This window comes from Erpetoichthys calabaricus, chromosome 18 (assembly GCF_900747795.2).
Source record: "Erpetoichthys calabaricus chromosome 18, fErpCal1.3, whole genome shotgun sequence".
NCBI lineage: Eukaryota > Metazoa > Chordata > Cladistia > Polypteriformes > Polypteridae > Erpetoichthys > Erpetoichthys calabaricus.
Genome location: NC_041411.2, coordinates 86628467 through 86638949, shown reverse-complemented (window position 1 = coordinate 86638949; position 10483 = coordinate 86628467). Strand labels below are relative to the sequence as shown.

At 35.5% G+C, this 10483-nt stretch overlaps 1 protein-coding gene across 5 annotated transcripts in view; it reads right to left on the bottom strand.

Annotated features, from left to right (window-relative positions):
* Positions 1-5416: 5416 nt before the first annotated feature.
* Positions 5417-10483, bottom strand: part of LOC114669257 (transmembrane and coiled-coil domains protein 1-like) — a 174539-nt gene continuing 169472 nt past the window's right edge. For all 5 annotated transcript variants that reach the window (XM_051921159.1, XM_028825466.2, XM_028825467.2 and 2 more), the window contains one exon: positions 5417-9537. In XM_051921159.1, the coding sequence (XP_051777119.1) occupies positions 9223-9537 (315 nt within the window). In that variant the 3' untranslated portion in view covers positions 5417-9222. The remainder of the gene's footprint in view (positions 9538-10483) is intronic.

Genomic DNA, 10483 nt, shown 5'->3' with positions numbered 1-10483 from the left:
ATGTAAAATATTTAATGTTCACAATGCTGGAGCCAATCAGAGAAGAAAGGCAATAAAAAAAAAAAGGAACCACCTTAACATGAAAATGTAATTATTGTTATATCAAAGATATAGTCTTAAACTATCTGGGATAGGTGAGGTTAACCATGAACAAAATGGAGATGGTTGATATGAAGGACACAGTTTATAGGCAAAGATGGAGCAAAAATCTAATGAAGACTAGCCCTTGTCTTGGATTTATAAATATAGAAGTGTGAAAGAATTTGATTTGAAAGAAATATGGTGACAAGACTGCTGAAACTGAATGCCAATAGAAGAATACGCTACACAATCACAACCTTATGGATGGAGAAATAGAGGAGACTGGAATGATAAATAGTAAATGACTGGTGGCAATAAAATGCTCAACTGTCTCAAGATCCTGACAGCAATATTTAAAGAAGGTGGCAGGAAGGCTCACCATAACGGCCTAGAACGTGAAAATGATAAAACGGAAATGCCAGCTTGGTGCTGCTTGAAAACTTGTCACAGTTTCAATAAGACACACTTCAGAAAGTTCTAGTGGCAAAAAAGTGACAGCGGTTTCACTGCACTTTGGCTTGACAATGTACAAATTAAATTGAGCACAACTTATGACAGCAGATGTTAAACGGAGTCATGGTGGACCAATGAGGGAAGCTGAATGACAACAGGAGACATCAAGAACAAGAGAATCCAATCAGTGTTTAAATGGATGCATCATTCAAAGAATCAGAAGGTGGGGTGTTGGTGAAGTACAATAAGTGAGAAGGTCACACGCCTTTCAGACATTCACACAGAGGGAATTAAGTTTCAGCATCAGAATAGAAGTTGACAACTCTTGAAAATGGGATACAATGGCTGAAAGTGTTAAAAAAGCAATTTGAGACTTACTGAAAACGTGGCCCTGGTGTGCACTAAAAGAAGAATGTAAAGTGAAAGAAGACCTTGGGGTAGAACAAGGAATAGACCAAAAGGAATATCTGAAAACAATGCCGAGATTTTTAAGCAGAGTGGCGTATGTGTCGCTGCCTCACATCTGTAGGATACTCCGTTCAAGTCCTGACTTTCTTTGTCCACTGTCTGTGTTTGAATACTTTGTCTGCATATTTGGGTCACAAAGGTGTGCAGGTTACATTCACGGGAAACTCTGAATTGGCCCTGTGTGAGTAAGTAGGTCCCTGCATTGTACTGGGTTGAACAAATATTGAAAAAGTGACAAGAGTATAATACCAGGAAAAATAATATTATCAAGTCATAATAGTTTCAAACTCGCCCAATCATGTCCTTTAAAAAATAACATACATGTCATGTCATTTTCAAACCTGCTTTATACAGGGCTGATGAGGGGCCTGGGGCCTATCCCAGCTGGCTGAGAGTGCAAGGCAGGAACACACTCTGGAATCATTAGGCTTCCTGTTTATGTCCACACTGATAATTCTGGAAGAAACTTTAACTTTTTAAAAAATCAGCAGATGGATATATGCTGAACTGCAGGATTGTCTAAAATATAACATTGTCAAACCTGCTTTACCCAATTCAGGATAACAAGGGACCACAGCATATCAACTTGTTGATAAGCTTAATTTTACTTTTACTGCTTTGCAAAGAAATCACTATGAAAGCTGACATGTAAATGCTGACTTATGAACTTCATGCTCCCTGTATTCAATATTTGCATACAAAACACAACTAAAATTTTTACGTTCATTGGATCTGGGTGAACAAATGAAAAGCATCAAAGGAAGCCATATTTATATGCACTGCTGTTAGAAGGAAAGGATAATAATATGAAAATGAACAAAGGCTGTAGGTATTAGATATTGCCAGAAGCAAGCATACCACCATGTTGGCACAAGGCTGAGAACAGGCTGAACAGAGTCTTTGTTGATAGAGATACCCACATGGGATGTTGCAGAATCAGCCTCTCAAAATGCCAGTGAGGGTGAGGAGACATTACTAGGAGTGTTAATGCCCTGTCGCCCTGGGGAGCATCCTGAAAGAAACCTTTGAGAATATGTGGATAATGGCACCCTGGAAGTAAGTGTGTGGGATTCTTATGGGATGGGGCAGTGCAGATGACAGGGTCAGCTGGACTCAGGTGTCTGCATGCTGGCAATGTGAAACTAACCACGATGCCAGTCTTTAGCTATGATGGGTGGGAAGGTATGTCCTATTTAACAGAACAGGGAGATGGAAAATAGCCCTGAAGACACCTTTCTTTTAAAGCTGTTTAGACTAGAGCCCCAACAGCCATACTGATCTGGGGACCATACAACCAACTGTACAGGGCTGTCCCTGACCGTGAAGATAATTTAGAAGATTACATCAGGATGTAATTTACATACTGCTTCTCGATAGCGTCAAAGTGAATTGAAGATAAGAGAGGACACCTGGATGACGGTTCAAATGGTAGCCAGAATCTTGAAAGACACTGGAGGTAAAAGAGAGACAACATTTGTGGATTTATCCCAGTGTGGTAGCAAGTGTTTTTGCTATTTTACATTTACATTTTTCTGCTGTGTTTCTATGCTTTTTAATATTTGAAATTTCTTGGTATTATTCTAGGTGTTCATAAACACCAACAGGTGCTGCCATGTTGAAGATGTGTAGATAGATAGATAGATAGATAGATAGATAGATAGATAGATAGATAGATAGATAGATAGATAGATAGATAGATAGATAGATAGATAGATAGATAGATAGATAGATAGATAGATAGATAGATAGATAGATAGATAGATAGATAGATAGATAGATAGATAGATAGATAGATAGATAGATAGATAGATAGATAGATAGATAGATAGATAGATAGATAGATAGATAGATAGATACTTTATTATCTCCTGGTGGTAACTTTGGTTTTACAAGTCACATTTGCACAACCCTACATATCACCAAAAATAATTTTTCAAGGCTAGTATATTCTGCTGTAAAGGAAGCTGCTTTCTGCTTCTTTACAATATTCATGTATTTAAAGGGTACGTTTGGTATTTTTCGTTCACAACCATGGTATATATCAATTTTCCACACGAAATTGTACTTTAAAAGTGAAGCATTTTTAATATATTTCATAAAATACCTAGTCTGTTCTTGCATTGAAGTCATTGAGCATTGTGAACAAATAACTTCAATTTTAAAAGTACCAAACTTATCCTTCAAGCAAATGCAAAGTCTATGCAGCAAGCAGCACATATCACAGCCAGTTCTTATTTATTAGGAGCAGCATTCTGAGAATGAAGTGCTTAGTTTGAAATAAAAACCCCTGGCTTTACAATGCTCTAGACATCAGTGCATGGAAATCTTTATTCAACAAAAAAAGCTCACTTGTCAAGCTTCCCTTGAACTTCAAAGCGATCCTTTTTACACACTCCATGAACTGCCACCACTGAGAAGAAAAACAAAGTCTTTTTTAAATTAATAGCTGAGGTCTTTATTTCAATTTATTGTACAATAAATTGCCACAGATCAAATGTCTGCAGCGATCAGGACAAGACATAAATGTACATTTCTTAAAAATATTTCTTTATACAGTTAAGTAGCAGCTTAAACTCTAAAAACTACTGTTACATCCACAAGTATCATTACTGAACCTCCACCTCACGCCTGTGAGATTACTTACAAGTGAAAGACTTGTACAGCTGAAGCCGACAGCTACTATGTTGTTCACCTTTCACACAATGCATACACACCAACAAAAACCATTAAAAAATTATAAAACATACAGAACTAGGCTTTGCCATTCTTCATTAAATACTTTGCATTAAACCTTGTAACACAGTAAACTGTCCGTTATTTCTTTAAGCATCTTTCAACCAAATTCCCACTCTCTTAAAGAATCAGTTTATTTTTACAGTATTATTGGAAAAAGTTTTAGAAAAGTAAAAAAATCACAATTTTCTTTTGTATTTGAGCTATGGAGTCAGCCACATTCTGTACCCACACTTCTAATATTGACCCGCAGGTTGAAAAGAGCAGCACCTGGGAAAGCAACAGAATCTGGGATTCCAGAATTTTGCAGCTGAACGCAATGTCTAAATCAAAAAGTATGACAAATAGAAAAGAGTTGTGTAGTTACTGTGTTTATGGTCTGCAGAAAGCAATCATTTTGGTATCTACAGTCACCATAGCTTTTAGTGATTCTGCTGACTAACTGAGGCTAATTTGTAGTGACAAAGGTGCAGAAAAATGGGAATATTAAACCTTTTATTGGAAAGGAACCAAATTTCAGTGAACTAAAGCTGTAAACTCCTGACCTACTCAACTGTTAGTGCCAGCCACATGGGATCTTCAAATTACTTCTGAGGACATCGTCTGAAGTGTTACATGAACATATCCAACCACTCAAGAGAGGTTCACCTGAAATGAAATCAAATGAAGAAAAGTATCCTTATTGCATGTCTAACTAAACTAGATAGTAGAAATTGTAAATTTCAATGGTAATTTCACATGTTCACCACTTCATGTGCATAAGAGTCATCACTGTTGCTGAGGGTAGTGACAAATTTAAGACTCAGCAAATGAGAAAAAAATCATGTACAGATATAAGCATGTTATTTCTAAACTATCTATCCTTTTAAGCCTGCTGGCAGCTGTTCTTTATAAAGCCCCCATAATTCTAATACAAAGCTTTATTTAAACATTTTAAGAAGCAATCAGTTAATTTATTTTTTCAGGTAACCTCTAACTGGAAGTTCACCCATGGTTGAATATGTAAACACTGCAGCACAAATATGTTAAAAAAAAGCAATAACCATACTTATATTTAAATAAATAATTGCTACATTAAATTTTCAATAAATAGGAACTGAAGGCCACTTCTTTGAAAGAGCTATTAGAATGAAAAATCATTATTTCTAAAATCTGGCTCATTACAGTAACACTGATGGAATACACTTAAAAATACAGGTATTTTAATTACACGGTAATTAATTTATACATAAGGTGAAATCATTATATACATCACATATGAATACATTGCTAAAAATCATATTCTTGATGGTGAATCTGTATGATTTCTATTAACAGTAGTTAATGTCTGTGGACATGCACTGAATTTTGACGTGAATCTACCCTGGCACACCAGGAGTTTGTAGTTCACTTCTTGCCTCAAGGTCTCTGACAGTCTGCTAAGAATTACAAAGACATAAGAACCCATGTTTGCAGCAATAGGAGAAATGAGTTCTTAACCAGTTTCAGCATTCCCCCCTTCCATTTATGAAGCCTCAAATTCAGAAAGTTTAAGGATGGCCATTCCTTCAGCTCTGATTTTCCAAGGCACCCTGAGTGCAAATTTAACATTAGTGCAGCCAATCAGATGAAATGTGATCTGGCAGTACTACATTTTATATATATATATATATATATATATATATATATATATATATATATATATATATATATATATATATTATATGCTGCCTTCAGGCAAACAAAAAAAGGCAGTACACAATGTAATGATAGTGACACAGCTGTGTTCTGTGACTAAAAGTTAAGTCAAATACAAAATATGGTTCCACCTCCTGAAAAGAAGTATTGTGAATTCCTCTAGACCCTCAATGTACTTATTTGTTTGGCACATTAAAGCAACACCGAACATTTAATCTATTGTATTTGTTTATGGTTAGGTTAAAAATAGAATTTGTACTTAAATGCAATGTATGCTTAAGAGTGCTTTCCAAACAGTGCAGACGATTTATCATGACGGACCAGAATTAACCTGGAGTTGTGGCTTTAAGACTTCAGTTTGCACAAAAGTTCCTGTCAAAGCTAAGTACATGAAAAAAATTGCAATAAAAAAGCTATCCCTGAGCAATAGCAAGGAAATAAACAACCACTAACTTCTCCCAAGTTTACACTTGCTAACAATCCAAATCACATATATTTTCAACATAGTTTTATTTCACCACAAATTAAGTACAACCTGGAAACAGCACAATAAACATCTAAAACAAACAGTACTTATCAGACCATCATAAAGACTCAAATGTTCTGTATTGCTTTTAATGGCACAATCACAAGTTTTAAAAAAGGAATCTGCTTCTCCAGGTAAACCAGGAATGTTTTTTCTTCATTCACATACACACACATACACAAATATAATCAAAATATCCTGTTTTTTAATTACAGTGTCAACTGAGTCCACACAATTGCAGATGTTCACACTGACCTGTTTATAATGGACACCACATTAACAGATGTTTCAGAGTACTATCAATACTATCTAAATAGCCAGTATTAATATGCGGATCAGTGAAGTATGAGCTGATTTGCAAAACAATGAACATACAGTTAAATTAACATAACATAGCTAACTGATCTGCAGGCAATAACAAATGCTCAAAGGAAATATGGATGCACTAGTACACATTTTCATCTTAACTAGTGCTCAGCTCTCAAAGATAAAAAAGAGGAGAAGATCCAGTCTTTTAATTAGAACTTGATTATAATGTTCCAAGGCATTTCTACTTTCAATCATAATTCTTGGTTGTTAGCTTGGTTGACAAGCCAATTTTAGACTAACATACTACAGTAACATTCTCTAAAGGGAAAAAATGAAGGCTAGTTCAAAAGTTTTTAAACAGATTACACTTTCAAGGCCAGGTCACAAACCTTGATAATCTGACAGCCTTACTGCCATTCACATTACCTTCTCTTCCCAGTGTATGTAGAATCTGTATAAATTGCCCATTTTTCTCTGGTTGGAAAATAGATGGATGGATGGATGGATTTATTGTAAGTATTTCATCATCTGTGCTACATTAGACTCATGTACTGTTTATTGTGCCTCTCATATACATATATACACAAAAAGATATACACAATGCATGCGTTTCTGTGTGAATGTTGTGTTTAGACATTAACACACAAAGCCTTTCAATTAACCATTTAAATGGCTGATTAAAAATAGGGTTACAGAAAAAGATCTTTACAGTTTTAGATTGTTCCAGCTGCTTAAATATTGAATAGTATTCTATAATTTTCTGCAGATGATCTTAACATTTCAACTGAAACTTTAGCTGGCCACAAAGTGCACACTTACTAGGAGCTTCATATTAAATCGTAATGTAGATAAATATCAGACTAGCACTTCATAGAGTTAGTGGGACAATGTGAGAGGAGAACAGGAGTTTAGGGGAGGCACTCACTGTCTTTGTTACCCCAAACCCCCAGTATGGACCATTCTAAGTGGTATTATTAAGAGGTGAAGAAAAAGCATTGCAAGAGTTAGCGAGTTTAATGCTGCTTCTTGTAAAGGTACATATGTGTCCCCTCAAAAGCCTATTCAGGTAAGACAAAGTTTTTCTGCACATTTTGGAATAGTTTTCTGTTTAAGAAGCTGTAATAAATACTTTTAAAATAGACAGCTTTCATGGTTAACAGTGCATTAATACAGGAATTGCAAAAATGAAAGATACTAAACATGTTTAACTGTGGAAAAAAAGTTACTTAAACTAAATATACAAGGAAGCCTGTTCTCCTGAACCCCAAACATCATGGGACCTGGTATATACTACTAATATGAGCTTTTAAGACCAACATACTGTATAAAACAGGTACAAAAGGCTACACTTTTGATACAAAAGAAACTACTTTAAATATATTGTGTTTACCCTAAGGTTTGTGGGACTAAGTACCACCTTTAATGCCTCCATCCATAGTGGGAAACCAAATTCTAAACTGGCAAATAAAGCCCAAGTTTTATTTTCTTCCCTTTTCAATATTACTGTGATGAAATGCACACCAATTACACTAGAATACAGTTTGTGATTTGATAGAACATGCACAAATAGATCTTTGGTAATCTTATAAATAGATGATTCTAAATAGATGACTTGTCATCTCTAATGGTCCCTGAACGTGATTCAGCAAATATTGTTAACTGAATTGACAATGTTTCAGGTTCTGAATTCCATCCAGGTTGACATATGGTTGGCACTGCAACAATCTTTCTATACACAAAATCTAATAATTGATTTGTTACAAATCACAGTTTCAGTATTCAGATAATGTGAATTAGATGAGAAATCAAGCAGCCCTACTGAAGTGCTTGGCAGCCCAGACTAGGGATGTCAAACTATCTTTTTCAAATGAACTCTTCTAAACATGACTTTTCTTAAGTCTTTACATACAATATATATGTTTTAGCAATGCTATTCATCTTTTTTAACTTCCTTTCTCAAAATTTGACTATGGTCTTTCACTAGGAAGGAAAAACAGCTTTCACTATTCTCTAAGAGTAAAAGTGCAAGTTTGGTGTCCATTCCCCACTCTCTTATGGTGCCATTATAAACAGGCATTTAAATTCTTCAGCCAAAAACAACTTTACACTATAAATCATTCATTTAATTCTGAATTTAAAAGATTTCTTATTTTGATATAAAAAAAATTAAAACTATTCTTATAGCTAATAGAAACAGTACGGAAGCACTGAGATTCTTGAGCTGTACACTCTTCAAGTATGTTAATTTGTCATTTTGTTTCTGTTTTGCATGAATAAGTATGAAGCGCAACAGGATTTCTTAACTGAACTAAAATATGTCACAATATTTACCTGCGACAAAATAAAAAATGTACAGAACATTGGTTATGATACACAGTAGTCTTAAATGTTAGGCCCCATTTTAATAACATGTATGCATCAAAGCTACAACAATTATATAAAGTTACTGCAAAGACTGGCCAGGGAAGCAATTTGTTCCATCAACCAAAAACCACATCCATTTTTTTTCTTTAAATACGGAATGTGCTTGTTTTTCACTTAAAGAAGACAACTCTTTACTGTTGGATCGTGCTTGGCTGCTTTAATACTGGAAGGGAGGACTTCAGTTTCACACCACTTCTAGAAGATACCTTTCTTGCTTGGGAATTTTGTTCTCTTGCTTAATGTGCCCCTTCCAATGCAGTGAAAGAAATCAATGCTACATAAAAGTCCACTCTCCCAGCCTAAAATAACTTCTAAAAATTACTATTGCAAGTTTTTTTCCAAGAAACTGTCTTTTTTATTTTTTAAATGTAAACATTCACTCCAGTTCCTTAAGTTGAAAGAAAATAAAGTGTTCTTGTCTTATTAATGTTCACTTCCTTAATGAAACTCTTCGTAGTGGTATTCCACAGGGTATCATCTTCATCTGACCCCCTCCTTCATGCATTTAAACCTTTGAGACAACCACCTCCCACCCCACCCCAATACTAGCATCATCTAGGAGGTTGGAAGAATCTTTCAAAGTATCCAGATATGGCATCCCAGTTTTTCCATAAAAAGGCAATGAAAATTACTAGGAAGAAAGTGCTAAATGTTCGGTTACGTGTTTTCATTAGGGGAACAACACAGTTGGCCACAGTGGAGACAAAAACCAGTAAGACAGCCATCACAGCCAGCAGTACATTGATTAACTTTCCCAACAAGGTTCGTGCTGTAGCATTCTCCAGACCTTCCAGTTGCACCACCTGTTGCTGCTGCTGCTGCAACTCCATCTTCGAGATACGGGTTTGACAAGCCTCTAGCGCCTCCTGTGGGAATAGAATAAGCAAGTTCAGAAAGCACTTTTGTAACAAAGTCCCCAAAAGTTTGGGGCTGAAGCAAGTGACAAATTAAAACAATATTAATACCAAAACAAAAAAAGCACAATATGATTCAATTTCCACTTGTAATCTAGACAGTTTGAAATTACAAAAGCTAAAGGTGGCATCAAATTATTTAGCTCTTCCACCTAGGTTTCAATGCTACATGTTGACCATTTCACTCAGATACAAATCTGGACACGTGTTCAGTTTCACACTAAATTTAACAATAATGCATCCTTAGTTACTGAAGTGAACAGAAACTATGGTGCAGATTCCAAATGATGAGTAAACCAAAATAACATGGATGGATGGGCCATCTGTGTTTAAACACTCTGTGATTATTAATGAGTTTTTAATCGGTTGTTCTGGTATATGCTGCTTATAAATATTGCTTGACTAACTGCAACCACAATGTAATGGCAGAAGTTAAACATTTGCATTATTTGGCAAAGAGTGTGAAATGTATTACAAAGTACATCAATTTTGTATTCTAAGCTGACAATTCAAGGCAGGAGCATAACAGTGACGCAATGTTTACTGTTGTCGCCTCATAGATCTAGAGTCATGGAATGTGTTTATATGCACTTTAATAACCTGGTAATTCATAGACACCTGGTTTCTAAAATGCCATCTAAAACCTTATTCCAGTAAAAGAAATTGGGTTACTGATTTCTGAGAAACCAGGTTAACAGATGTAGATTTCTCCGTAAGTAATCCGGTTATTTGGCTACGTAACCCATTACCAGGTTACACTTAAGGATTTTGTAGTCTGCACATGTCTGTTGCACTGTATTCGCCAGCATACACGCTTTTAGCAGCCACAGGCTGAAGTGTTCACAAGATAAATTTCCTGAGGCAAATGCTCAGATGATCACATTATTTCTTCTCCTGG